Source organism: Agelaius tricolor, unplaced genomic scaffold (genome assembly GCF_023055355.1).
Source record: "Agelaius tricolor isolate 1412-34295 unplaced genomic scaffold, bAgeTri1.0.p SCAF_14, whole genome shotgun sequence".
Lineage (NCBI taxonomy): Eukaryota > Metazoa > Chordata > Aves > Passeriformes > Icteridae > Agelaius > Agelaius tricolor.
In genome coordinates this window covers 12,288,864-12,302,891 of record NW_027269274.1, presented here as the reverse complement: position 1 = coordinate 12,302,891, position 14,028 = coordinate 12,288,864, and the positions used below count along the sequence as shown (strand labels likewise).

Below are 14,028 nucleotides of genomic sequence, written 5' to 3'. Positions count from 1 at the left end.
CTAAGGGCACTCAAAACACTGACCTTCTGAAGAGAGCACACTTGGCTCATTTTTAGGCTCTGGGCATTGTGAAATGTTTACCTGTGTATTTGATATGTACAAAATCAACCAAGTTCTGCCAGATCCTTCAGACTGGTCTGGCAACTTGAAGCTCCTATTGTTCTTTCCCCTAACCATATCTGTTCCAGACAAAGAGGTCTCTTATCCTCCTGTGACAGTACTTGAATTCTTGCACAACTCTTGTATCGTTGCTATTTTTGAAAAGTATAATTCAAGCATTAAGTAAAGCACCTATATATATATCATGATAAAGCAAGCAAGGATGCCAAATATGATTGAGAGAAGGATGAAGAAAAGAGAGGAGAAAAATGGTATGAAAAAACCAAGGGGAAAAATACCCAGTGTGCTAAGGCATCAGAGCTTTCAACATGTCAAATTAATTGTGTGGTTGCCTTGTTTCTCATATTCTTGGCATAGAAGGAAAATTGTTTCAAGTCTTCCAACTCCTACCCAGTAAGAGGAAAGGCCTTAAACATTTCAGTTTTGGCAGCTCAGCTTTATTCACAAATCCAATGGCAGCATATGAAGTGTAGCTTCTTAAATCCACATTCTTGACAAGGGGGGGAAAGACATACTGGACAAGGTGATGTGCAAAGTTTCGTCATATTGCACTCAAATTACCTTTGTCCAGACCTTTATAGAAGGATTTCTTAGACTAACAAGGGACTAAAAGCTGGGCTCTGATTTTTCTTTACTGGCAAACCCCAAACCAATGTTTTACACAACCTGAGCTATTCTTGTAAGCAATTAAAAAAATGAAAATCATGCATGTGCTTAATATTTGAGAAATATATTGTCACCATGGTCAAATAAAAGAAAACCCACTCTTTCTTCAGTATTTTGTTCTCTGTAGTTAAGCTGGCCATCTGACACACTGAGATAAAGCTTCCTGTACACAAATATTACTTGACTAATGCCCCAGTGCAGCAGAACTTAGCCATTTGTTTGAATATAGAAGGTAATGTACACAAAGAGACATTCCAGCTACTGGAACTCAGGATTCCCTGTCACTACAGAGAATGAGGAACACATTTCTAGGAGTCTCATGCCTGCTCAAGGTTTTGAACTTCGGGGACAGCAGCTCAGCTCGGGTACATGACTTCTGATAGGGAAATTACAAACCATGTTAGTATCCAAACTCTTAACAGACTTGAGAAAATTGGGTGTTCATGAGAATTTCATCTTCCTCTAAAGAACACATTGTTACTGATATCCAACATTGTCTCCCTGTATTTCAGTGCAAGCTGCAGCCTTAACCCTCATGCAGACTCCATCACTCTTAAATGAGGCTCAACATCTTCATTACTTTCTGACTTTGAGAAATTATTCATTTTAGAGTAGAATTACACCTACTGATACAAAAACCCAAGCATGATGACTCAGAAATATGAACTTTGTATATACATGCTGCAAATGAAAAGAATAGTGGCTCAGAGCTCACCTAAACCTGAATAGTTACTCATTTAAATAATTAAATCTCTACCAAGCAGAATGTTTCCTTCATGGTAATAGGCCTAATTTAAGTATCTACTGTTTCATTTAAAGAGTGCCTCTAACTGTGTAACAAGCATTGTTTATTTTAATGTACTGGGACAACAAAAACCAGCTTGTATTAGAGACAAGCTGTCTCTTCTGAACAAGGTGTATCTTCTAAGGTTTAATTCAAGGAACTGCATGGCTAGAAATGTGCACATCAGCAGCTACTGATCAAATGGATGGGTATATCAGCTTTGGTTAATAAGTGATTAGCAATTCATTAAAGGTGCAGGCAAAACCCTTCTCACCTTACACTGTCTCCTGGGTTTCCATTAAACATTGAAGACATTTAAGGACTGTATTCAAAAACTCTGGGATGCTCCCTGCTTACCTGTGCTCACAGTAACAGCACCTCTTAAGAACTTAAACCTCATTTACAGCAGAAGCTGCCCAGGAAGGTGTTCTGAACCAAAACTAGCTTGAGTTTACCAGACCTTGTCACTGGGATTTCTTGTAGCAAGGGTAACCAGACCTGGGTGGAAAATGAGAAGCACTTAGCCTGAAACTGCAACAGAATCATACTTTGGGTTCCTAAAGACATACAATCAATAGGACAGCACATTTTAGTGGGAGGGTTGAACAGTATTTGCTTCTATACAGCAGACAGGCAACAGAAAAATAGATTCTAAACTACCCATTAGTAGCAGCCTCAAAACACATATTAATTTATGCCTTTTAGACTACAAAGGTGTAAGGGGACAGAAATATGAAAATAGCCAGCAGCAGTTGTGTAGAGATGATTTTTGGGGGGTGATTCTCAGCATTATTATAATATTTGCTATATCCCTGTAAAAGCACTCAGGTTACATTCCCAGCTAGCCACCAACAGAACATGTGACTCTCCTGCTGGGACCCATGTAGGTTTTGACATGTAGATAAAACTATGAAACAGACATGCATGCTTTTCAGGCAGTTCAAATTTGTTTTATTACAATTTTTTAACTGTTAGTATTTTCATATCTGGACATCTTGAAAGGAATTTTAGATTTACAACTTCAAAAGACATTACAGAATTATGTAAGCCCCAATGACAGCTACTCTACTGCACTGTATACAACTTGGTTGCCTCCCTTCCATGTCCCACTCTACACAGCTCCAAACAAGTGAAAATTTGAGACTGGTGCTCATATTCAAGCAGCAGGAAAGTTCATTATATGGAGAAAGAATAAATGATAATTTGCATTCAACTATTTCAGGAATCAAGAAGAGAATACACAGAACTATACATTTTATCATTTTATTAGGAATAATTCCAAGTGGGTTATGAAGAAACAAATCCATTGAGTTTGATGAATTTTCCAAAATTTCCTTATGAAGATATGTTCACCAACAAACAGTAAAACTTCAGCAGAACTATTATACACTGGGCAAAAATAGTCAGGCTGATACCAAAAAGCAACATGCAACATAAAAAAAAGATACAATATAAAGGAAGACAATCTGCTGAATATTAAAAACAACCTCAACATGAGCTCTTCGCAACCAGCACAGAACTATTCTACCCATCAAATCCAATTCACACAAAGGCAAGTTGGGCTGACAGAACCCAAGGATTAATAAAATGTTCCTCAGTGCAGTAGATTTGTATAGTGTTTTAGAGCATTTCCTTGGCTTGGAACAAGCAGAATTAGGAAATCTTTTTGGCAAGGGAGAGAAATAAATACATACGGAATGCTACATTTTTAAATCAGCAGACTGTCTGAGGAATGAAACAGGGCATCAGTAAACTAAGAGTAGCAGGGAGAAAAAAATTAAAACATTAATTTATTGGGGCTCAAAGAGTATTCAAAACAGATCTTAAAGATGTCACAATAACTATATTCAGGCATTTAGGCTAACAAGGGGAATAAAATCAGAAGATACACTTTTTCCAAGTTAAGGAGATTTTTACCCAAGCATATTGCTACCTTTGCAACATGTAGCTCGGTAAACAATAAATTGGCAACGAAACAAGTTGAAACGCTGTAATATCCTGCCCAAATATCAGTTCCAGATACTGTAATAACCAAGATGCAAACTAATTTTGTTGTAACAAGCCTAGACCACTTATATCAAACATGTCCCTGGTGAAAGAGTCATCCAGTTGGAATTAGCGTTTTGAGAGTTCATTTGACAGCCAGTCAAGTCCCTCATACAGACCAGTTCCTTGCGTAGCACAGGTAGCCTGGACATACCACTGTTAATGTAGAACACAAAAATTCCATTTAAATACCGACAAAATGCAAGCTAAGTTATGACAGTGTGTGACACTCTTTAGTGTTGTTAGAATTGTGTGTGTGTGTGTTATACCAGTGCTCTTTAAAGACTGTTTTGTGCTGTATGTAGAATCAAGATTGAACAAATGGAATTTTAAAAATTTTGAGAAGTACATGTAGTGTAGAGGAGATTCAGACATTATCCAGAAATTCAAATGCTGGCCTAGTAAAGGCTACAACATAGCTTAAGGCATCAAGAAACAAATACAGAACTTGTATTTGGTTGACATCCTGAAAACCACTTCTTGTCTCTGAAAGACTGCTCTTTGGGAAGTGAACATGGAATTATCTACATGAATGGACCTCTGAAACAGCCTCTCTGGTCAGGATCTTAGTGTGCCAACACAGACACTCGGATTACAAAAGGGGGGATGGTTCATGTGAAGCAAACCTGTGCCTCTAAAACTTGAGCAGAGGAAATCTAATGTTTTAGAAGCTACGTAATTTCCTCCTGGAGGTGGGAATGCAGAATGCATTTGCTCTCCCAGAGGACTGAGAAAACAGGAAATCCCATCACATATTTCATGAAATGCTGGATGTCTGCATTTCAATGACAGACTGAAGTGTTTGTATGTTTTCAGAAAAAAGTGAGAAATAAAACACCTTTAACAGCTGAACACACTGGATTATACTTCTAAATCACTTATTTTGAACAAGGACCTGAATTATGCATTATGAAGTTTAACAGCAGGTGTGTGCATCTGTCTACAGAAAGAGGTGAAAACTACCCTTTCCCTCAGAGGAACTTTACATTTATGATAAAGAACAGAGGGAGAAAAGAGTTGAGCAGTGAGAAAGCTGAGCACTTACAGTTCTGTTACGCAGAGACTGAAGGCCTAGTTTATCTGTCATTTCACTGATTGCCATGGCGTTGGGCAGATCCTGTTTGTTTGCAAACAGAAGCAGCACTGCATCTCGCAGCTCATCCTCCTGGAGCTAACAGAAAAAACAGGCATGTTATTAAATTGCATCAGTTAAGTAAGTCAGTTACTTCAACAAACACTAAAAAAATCTAAATACTGATTTAAGGGTTGTAAACGTTTTCTTTCTTCTTCCTGAAGTCACTAGTAAGTATTGAATGAAATTTAACTAGTATACAACAGAACTCCTGCAATTAAGGAAGTCACCTTTCAATTTAAAAAGTTTAAATTTATGGGCACCTTACTGATGAAATATTTTCTAGCACAAATCTGTTCTTCCAAAATTGTTTTCCCACTGCATTCCTATCAAGGCTTCATGAATGAAAGCTTCAGACACATTATTGGTCCTCTACAGAGTGGAAATTACAACTCAGTGCACTATGTGACCCAGAATTACCAGCTGAATACAATATGCACTGTACAGACTCCCTAAAACTGTAAAATCCTAAATCTCTTAGGGAACCTGACAAACATGCAAAAATAGAACAAGTCAGTCTAACAATTATACCTCAGAATATATTGATATTTACCATTTTCTGCAGCTCTTCTGCTGCTTCCTGGATTCTCTCTCTGTCATTGCTGTCTACCACAAAAATGAGGCCCTATAGAAAGTTAAGCAGATTTGAAAAAAAAGTGTAAATGTGCAGCATTATTCTTAAACCACCAAAATACTCATATTGAATGTTGTGATTGCTTACCTAAGAAAGGGAACAAATTTAACAGAAATTTCTGTTTAAGCAATGCATGATGTGTGTCTGAACAACTACCTAAGTCTCAACTTCAAAATAAAGTTAGGGGAAAAAAATGCAGCAAAATTACATAAACTAACTCTTCCCCCTCCCCTTTCACTCACTGTATTGAAAATCACAAGTGCTTCACCATCTCATATTTACCTGAAAAAGCCCACACCCTTAAAGTAATGCCTGAATTTGTTTAAAAAAGTTTGTATCAAGCAGTACTTCTAATGGCATCTCTGTTATTCAAGTGCTCTTACACAATTTGCTCTTAACTGTTCAGTCTGAAAACCTTGCTTTTATCATGCTCTTCAAGGAAAGAGAAGTATCTTTCAGGAGTATTTAGTAACAGGACAGTAATGAGGAACTGAAAATAAGTATTGCTCTATTGACAACACTATGGTGGTGCAAGGTCCCTTTTGTCAATCCAGACCTCTATATATTTTTGTGAACCAATCATATGCATCATGCTGCACACAAATATGGAAACAATTCTATATTCAACAAAAAAAACCCCCAAAACAAACTCACTGCAGAAGTTTTCTGAAACTAATAAGCAACTTACCTCATGACTTGTCAACCAAAGGTATCACATTAACGTCCCAAAAACTGATGGGAGTCACATCATTGTGAAGCTAGCACTTTTCAATCAACTGCTAACAAGATCTTTTACCATATTTTAGATGCTCAGCTTACTAAAACCACATATTTTAAGTTTTACATAATTTTACATATTTTATATTTACATAAAAACATATATTTTAAGAGTTCCTCACAACAAACCAGTTGCTCTGGCACATTACAGAACACTGGTAGATCCTAAAGTACTTGATCATTGAGAGGCTACACTCACAACTAGGTTTGAAACCTTCGGGGAACAAACTAGCTTCAACTAGAATAAAATCTGGGTACCCTCAGAAGCTGCAGGAAGTAGTGCAGAGCCTTTCTGAAAGAAAGGAAACAACTTTCCATATGTACTCTACAAAACACATTGAGGCTATACAAAGTAGGTCTTTATTGCCATCTGAGCACTCTTACCTGTGTGTTTTGGAAATAATGCCTCCAAAGAGGTCTAATTTTATCTTGACCACCAACATCCCAGACTGTGAAACAAATGTTTTTATATTCTACCGTCTCCACATTAAAACCTAAAAATGAAGGAGTTCAGTAATTAGAAATAGTTAATTCTACTGTTAAAACATAATTCTGACCATGTTAAACATAGATACTTCCTAAGGTACACTTTTCCCAAATATGTATAAATGGCTTATCAATACTGAACTGATAAATCAAGAAGAAGATGGATTGAAGGGGGAAAAAACATGAATCACTTAAATCCAAGTCCAAGTGGCTGAGCAAATCTTTCAGCCAAACTGTGAGACTCAAGGTGTTTGGAGGAAGTGGTGCTATTGATTTGGTTCCTGTCCTCCTGGGCAGACTGGCCATACTGGCCATGGTGAGTAGCTGGATTCTGGTCTGGATGTCTCTTTGGTCTGACACAGTTATGGTATGGCACTACCAGGCATGTTTGTCTTGATTCTTTTTCTACTACAAAGACAGCAAATCCCTGCACTCTTCAGAGGCCTGTCAGGTTTAGAATAACAAGAATAAAGATATAAGAACTGGTGATCTTACCAATAGTGGGAATTGTGGTGACAATTTCTCCTAGTTTCAGTTTGTAAAGAATGGTTGTCTTACCAGCAGCATCCAAACCAACTAGAAGGAAGAGAAAACTTGCTTTAGTTCACAAACTGAACTACAACCTGCTGATTTAAAGGCATGCCATTTTACATGCAGAGAATTAGGGGGTTTTTGCTGAGAGCAGCTTTTAAACACTGGTAACTCATTTCTGAGAAACTACTGTATGTTCTTCCCCATCTCCTCTACCCAGCAGAGAGAGAACAAGTCATGAAGAAAACAAGCTCAATAAGATGCCTCCATTCACAACCTACAGGCTCACAAGTTTCAAGTCATCTTCCTTAGTATTTGTGTTAATTAAGCTTTATCATTCACGTTGAAAGTTTCTTCTGTGTAAATCAGGAAGATTTTAAAAGCCTGGCAACAATCTACAAGCAGCACACAGTTTCTAAGTGATCACACATTTGTTACTTCACTAAGCTGGGGAAGGCCTCCCTTACTCAACCTCTTGCAAAGCTCAGCTTCACAGGCACTCCTGGACCAACCCAAGCTGGCACTACACACAAAAGACACTTCTTGTCCCTTATTCCAGCCTCTCCTCCCTTTGCTGAAACATTTCTTTAGCACTGAAAAAACCACAAACAGCAGGTAGTGCTCGTCATCCCTCCACATCTCCCACAAGGGCTGTAGGTATTCATCAGAATATCATTTCCATACAGTGAGATCCACTGGGATGCTTCCATTAGGAGTCTCCTCCTAAAATGACTGTTGGTCATTACAGAAGACCTTCTGCACTTAAATTTGCTGTTCTGTTTCTAAACCAAACCTAAGCTTGCTGTTTTTCATTGTATGCTATGTGGTAAATATGGGACACTTCAGAAATAAAATAAAATGAAGCCTAAAAGACATTTTTTAGACATATCACCAATACTGCAAGCATACACTGTCATCTTCTAAAACTGTTTGTGAAACTGCTTATTGTTAAGCATTTTGGAACACATAAATGTAAGTCAAAATAGAATTCTTTCAATTAGAACCCAATACCTAACACACAAGAACCTCCAGAAACAGCAGGTACTAAACACCACAGCACAAAATGTCTCTTTTGTCAGTAACATTTGCCCAAGCAAAAATATCTCCCATCAAAAGAGTTAATTAATGCTTTTGCAAGAAACCAAAGGCTATCCTCATTTTATAAGGATAACACACATTATTGAGCATTCTGAGTTCACTTCCTACTCTGCAACTGCAATATATTAAGCTTTAAGTGGTTTGGTGACTTGCCTATTAATAATACAACTGCTTCCTTAGCATTAGAAAAAACGGGGGATTCAAAATTACCTGCTCATTCAGAATGAAACCAAACTCCGGAAAAACCTCCTTTTTCTCAAGACACAAACTGCTCTTGCAGCAAACTAATTTAAAAAACCCTATCTATAATTGTCCTATATTCTAATAGTGTGCATAAGATTAAACATGCCAATGCAGCTTCTTTGGGAATGTCACTGCATGCTAAAAAAAAAAAAAAGTTGTTTTAATTCTTAATGTCATGACAGCATGAAAGAAAGGGTGTGGGGTGGAAATCAACCATCAAAACCAAAGTTCCTTGACTCTAAATTTGCTCCAAATGAAATGAAAGGGGTTTGAGTTTGCTATTGTTTAAGTGTTGATCTCCTTCAAAACCACATACAAACGTGAAAAAAATGTCACAGTGCAGCAGAAATTACACAAGAACTTGCAAGTCATGAAACTTGTAAATGCCACAATTTTCCCCACACCAGTTAAGTGTCAGGTCACTTTATAAAACCCTCTAAGCTGACTTCAGAAAGCTCAAATACTGCACCTATGCTGAAAACCAATGTTTTAAACAGCACAGTGCTTGAAACCCAACACTACTTTCATAAAGCTCAACCTCAAGAAAGCACTTGTAGGACATGTAGACCTTCTTAAGTACATTTAATGCCTGTAAATGATATGATAGGGTTTTTACCAGTAAATAATAATAAGATAATTTAGTGAACCAATTAGAGTTACAACTACAACTCAAAACTCTTCTCTTATTGCTCCCCACCAAAAAAATTACTCTGTTATTAATATAACAAACACTGACAAGACCTGTTAAAATTACCAATGTAAGAAAGATGCCACTGTCTATACAAACTGCTCAAGTGTATTTGAGGTTTACACTAACAACACAGATGAAGACAAAGAAAAAAGCTAATCTCATTCCAAAGAATGTACACAAGGTATCGAGATCTATTTGAAGACATGACTCAGAGTTAAGAAATTAGAAACTAGTAGAGAATTTTAAACTACTTGCCACATTACAAAAATATTGCCCCAGGTACCCACTCTACCCTCGTGCACCTCAGTGGTGCTGGCAGAAGGCTGCAGTGCCTGTGCAAGCACAAAGCCCAGACTTTGCTTCAATCCACTCTTACCCACAGCTCTTGGTTAAGCTGTTGGACTTTGCACCGAGGCAGGCTGAGTTACAGGGCTATGGGAACGTGTTTTCTTCTTCTGATTTCACACTTGAGGCAGAAGCTTAACTGAGGGAAGGACCTTACACAAATCCCCGTGACCTTATTTGCAAAACTCTCTTCTTTTGGGCAAACTGCAAATGTTATGAAGTCTAAAGAAGCAAGTCATAAAAAGCATTGCCTCCATTCATATTTCTTACTCCAATCTGTAATTTAAAAAAATTTCAGAGCATTAAATCACATTTAATCTTCTGGTAGGAAGTGTAACTACTGCTTTTAGTAATCCAAGAATAAACAGGTTTACATTTGCACTAAATGTAAACCTATGAGCTACTCCCACAACATAAGCTTCACCAAGACTGAAAGTCACATTTTAAATCCCCAAACTAAGTAAATTCCCAATTCCACATTTTCACTGGTTCTACTGCCTGACTGACCATTGTCAAGACCAAGGTGTAAGACTCTCAATGAGGGGTGTAAGGTTAAGCAATTGTACTGCAAAGCACCAAGATTACAATGAAGTACAAACGGGAAATGCAGACCTGTACTTGCAACCATTCACCTTAAACTGAATCAAACATCCTCTTCCTCTAGCTGGAGAAAAATATCTACAATGCTTTCAGGTGCTGCTGAAAGCAGCTGTGGTTCTAAGCCCTTTACTCCTCTTGAAGAGTGTTTTATTCACAGCCTGTCAGTTGTTTTTCTAAATCTCAAGCTTCTAGTTCACTTGTGCCTGGGTACATCATCCCTGACCACATCACATCCTTCATTAACCAACTTCCTACTCTCATCACTGGTGGCTGAATATCACTGGTGGCTGCCTCTGTTATCACAGCACAAAACTTCATAAAAACTACAGAAAGCCGACAGCATGCAAACCAACAGCTGCCTAAAACAACACCTGCCCAAACAAAAAACCAGCTAAATTATTATGATCTGTTGCAGTGACACAATTTCCAAAGAATCTCACATTTTCCACCCAATGTATTTAATAATTACCTTTGTATTTGAAGCTCCTGAGTAGTTACTATATCAGTTAACACTTGCACAATTACACCAAGACACAGAACACTCAATTATGATACTGAAAGGTGCACAATGAATGGGTATCTTTTCTCCCAAGGACAAAAACCCATCACTGAAGAGTTTCACAGACAGGTACATGGAGGGTTAGGACTCAGCCTTTCTACTCTTAATGCCTCAGTTGCTGAATCTGACTTTCAGACATTCAGCCCTATCCCACAGTCCTTTCTTTTCCCTCATGTTATGCCTATTTACAAAAAAAAAAAAAAAGAGTGAATCTTCTTTTCATGCATTTCTTTCAAATAGTAACTTAATATTTTTGAAAAATACTTATTTAAACTAGTACATTAAAAAAAAACCCCAAAGTTTCAGTAACAGTATAACATTCAATATACACTTCATATCATAAACAGAATTTGAGAACATAAAAAATAAGTGAGTGCTGTTGGTAATAGTCCCTGATGAGAAATACTCAAATTCTGCAGAACTCAATAACACAAAGTCTGTTTTAGGAGCTAAATTAATTCTAATTAGTCTTCAATCTGCAGAAACAGAAGAAAGCTGTGAAAAGGAAGTTATAACTATAAATTAATTGTCTGTTGGTATCAACTCACATAGTATTTTTCCCCTAACTACTTTACCCCATAAAACTATTTCTTAATCGGTATTCTACATATGGAAACTTAAATGTCTGACCTTGTAGAGCCCCATTTTCAAACCATACACTGAACATTATAACCTTAAGGAAAAGTTTTAATTCTATCCCAGTATTCATTCAGACACCTCTGCTCAGAGTGCTGATAGATGATGCAGAATGCTATGAAGAGATTAGTTTTAGTGTTACAGTTATAGACAAATTAGGTCATATTCAGTGTAACATTCTGCTCTAAACATCCAGTTTATGTCCTATAACAGACTCTCACCACAACACACCCTGAGTTCTACTCTCCTATAATACCTAACAAATACAGTGCTGTCCTGTGCCCTGATCCAGCCCGGCATTTTAATACAAGGCCTGAAAATAAAAAATTTTAATAAATACAAAAATAAATTCATTTGAACCAACTGCTAGAAAATGCACCTTCCAAAGCCATCTCTAACCTAAATTCAACCTGATTTCCTACCAATGAAGAGCCCTGCAAACAATTTAGATCTGCATGACATCACTTTCCTGTTTTCAGTACTTTGTGAAAAGTAACAGAACTACAAATACCACAGACTCTGTCTCATCCTATATCCTACAATCAAGCTCACTTGGAGACTTGACTTCATTCATTAAGAGTCATATGAAGAGTCTGGCTCTTAGGGAGACAACCAAATCACCTCCTTGAAACCAACACATGTACTAAGTTGTCTTGAAGACTAAAATGACTCAGATTATTTTGAAATGGACGAAGAGTCTCTAATTTCAAACAGTTAAGATACAATAAAAATTACTGGGTAAGCAATAACAAACTTTACCATCACAAAATATATGGAGAACTTGAAAGATGATCATTTTTAAAAGCTGCACTACTGCATCTGCTGTGCATATCCAGGCAGCACTAAGGATGGGTGTGTGCCAGGAAGTTTCAGTTAGAGCCCGCTCTCCTTGCTGGCTATATCCAAATGAGCACTTTATTCAGTTCCTTAGGACAAGCTACTTCAGGCAACGACCATGAACCAAATTCCATACACTTTAGTAACAGAATCTGAGAAAAAATTAGAGGCTAATAACTGTTTGTACATAAAGCTTACAGGGGTGGGTAGGTGGGTGGAAGAAGGCAGGGAAGAACTCGAAGCGGAGGAGGAAATACCAATGCAGTATGTGCTGGCTTTGACCTTTTGAACTATAATCTGAAAGTGAGAATCTTCAAGAGCCACTGGCTTCAACTCCTACACCGTCCGTATCAAGAGAACAGATAATTTTAAAATAAATGGATATTAAAAATAAATAATTATCGGGGGAGACAGTAAAACTAAGCAAGCACGGCAAGAGCTGCCTAGAGGGTTTTATCGGTTTGTACACGAGGCACAAAACTAATGCCCACGGAGGCTGTACCGAAACGCCCTTTCACGAGAGCCAGGATACAGAACTACAGCTCCCTACAGCTGCCGAAAATCGGCCATTATACGGCAGTCCTCACGCCCCTGCTGTTGCACACACCAGGCTTTGTCACATCCAGCTCGCGGAGCCGCAGTGCCGGGGCAGGAGGGCACGGCCGGGCCGCGGGGCTCGCTGGGCGCCCGGCCCAGGGACAGCGGCCCTGCCCGGCCGCAATCCCAGCTTTGTTCCAGGTGCGGGAACGGGGCTCGGCCTCGCCGGGACCGGCGGGACCGGGGAGCGGCGGGCGAGGCAGGGAGGGGAACGGGCACACGGCGGGAGAAAAGGAAGGGCAAATACAGCCGGATGCTCGCCCCCTCCGCTCCCCGCCGCTCTCCCAGCGCCCCCCCCCCCAGCCCATGGGACGGGCAGAGCGCGGTGTCCGCGCCCCGCAGTCCGGGACAGGGCGATTCCCCCGCCGTGACCCGCGGCCCGTCCCGCGGCCTCCCCTCCCCCCTCCGGCGGGACTCGGCTGCGCGGCCCCAGACGGTCCGGGCTCTGCGGTGGCCCTCACCCATAAGGATGCGCATCTGCTTCTTGCCGAAGAGGCGCGAGAAAAGCGAGGAGATGGTGAGGCCCATGGCGGCTCCGGCGGCGCTGGGCGGCGGCGGGGGAGCGCTGAGGGAAGGAGGGCAGGAGGGAGCGCGGCCCGGCCGGTGTACGCGCACGGATCTCTCCGCGCGCGAGGCGAGCCCGGCAGCGGCGGCGGGTGCTCTGTGACCGGGGACCTCGCTCGGTCTCTGCCACGTCACGCTCGCCGCGGCCGCCCCGGCTCCAACGCGGACACGATCACGTCACGCTCGCCACATCCCCCGGCCGCGGCACCGCCCTCCGCCACACGGCCGCGGCGCGGCGGGGACTACGGCTCCCGGCATGCGCCGCGCAGCTCTGCGACTCGCGCTCATTTGCCATCGCTGCGGGGCACCACGGGGGATGTAGGCGGGCGCGCCCGCCAGCCCCACGCAGCTTCCGGGTCGCGCGGAGCACGCCGGTTGCGGCGGCCCCGCCCTGGCCGGCGGACAGGTGGCAGCCCCGGTAACGCTTCGCTCGGAGCCGCCGGCGGGGACGGCAACAGGGTCCGCTCCCAGCATGCAGAGACAGATGAGTGAAACCGATCCTCGGAGAGGCTCCAAATGCACCCCAATGACAAGGTCATTTAATAAAGAAAAAACCAAAACCAACCCCCCACAAACTTTAGAAACCCAAACCGAAACAAACGGCTATTATTAATTGTACATATATATAAATATAGCGCCACTACTACAGTAATTTTTAGGCATCCCGGGCCCAGCAGGACCC

At 40.6% G+C, this 14,028-nt stretch overlaps 1 protein-coding gene across 1 annotated transcript; it reads right to left on the bottom strand.

The window, feature by feature from the left end:
- Positions 1 to 2,819: 2,819 nt before the first annotated feature.
- On the bottom strand, positions 2,820 to 13,548 carry ARF4 (ARF GTPase 4). The gene is made up of 6 exons (XM_071439761.1): positions 13,244 to 13,548; positions 7,141 to 7,221; positions 6,544 to 6,653; positions 5,302 to 5,373; positions 4,662 to 4,787; positions 2,820 to 3,772 (listed from the first exon to the last, which is right to left on the bottom strand). The coding sequence occupies exons 1-6, from the start codon at positions 13,308 to 13,310 to the stop codon at positions 3,686 to 3,688; spliced, it is 543 nt and encodes a 180-aa protein (XP_071295862.1). The 5' UTR covers positions 13,311 to 13,548; the 3' UTR covers positions 2,820 to 3,685.
- Positions 13,549 to 14,028: the final 480 nt, after the last annotated feature.

Bases quoted from the DNA above. Each gene is read 5' to 3' on its own strand.
- ARF4 (XM_071439761.1), bottom strand. From the start codon at position 13,310: ATGGGCCTCACCATCTCCTCGCTTTTCTCGCGCCTCTTCGGCAAGAAG. The intron at 5,374-6,543 runs GTAAGAGTGCTC...AACTTTCTATAG, and splicing joins ATTATTTCCAAAACACACAG to GGCCTCATTTTTGTGGTAGA. The intron at 4,788-5,301 runs GTAAATATCAAT...TTTTTCTGTTAG, and splicing joins CAGAAGAGCTGCAGAAAATG to CTCCAGGAGGATGAGCTGCG.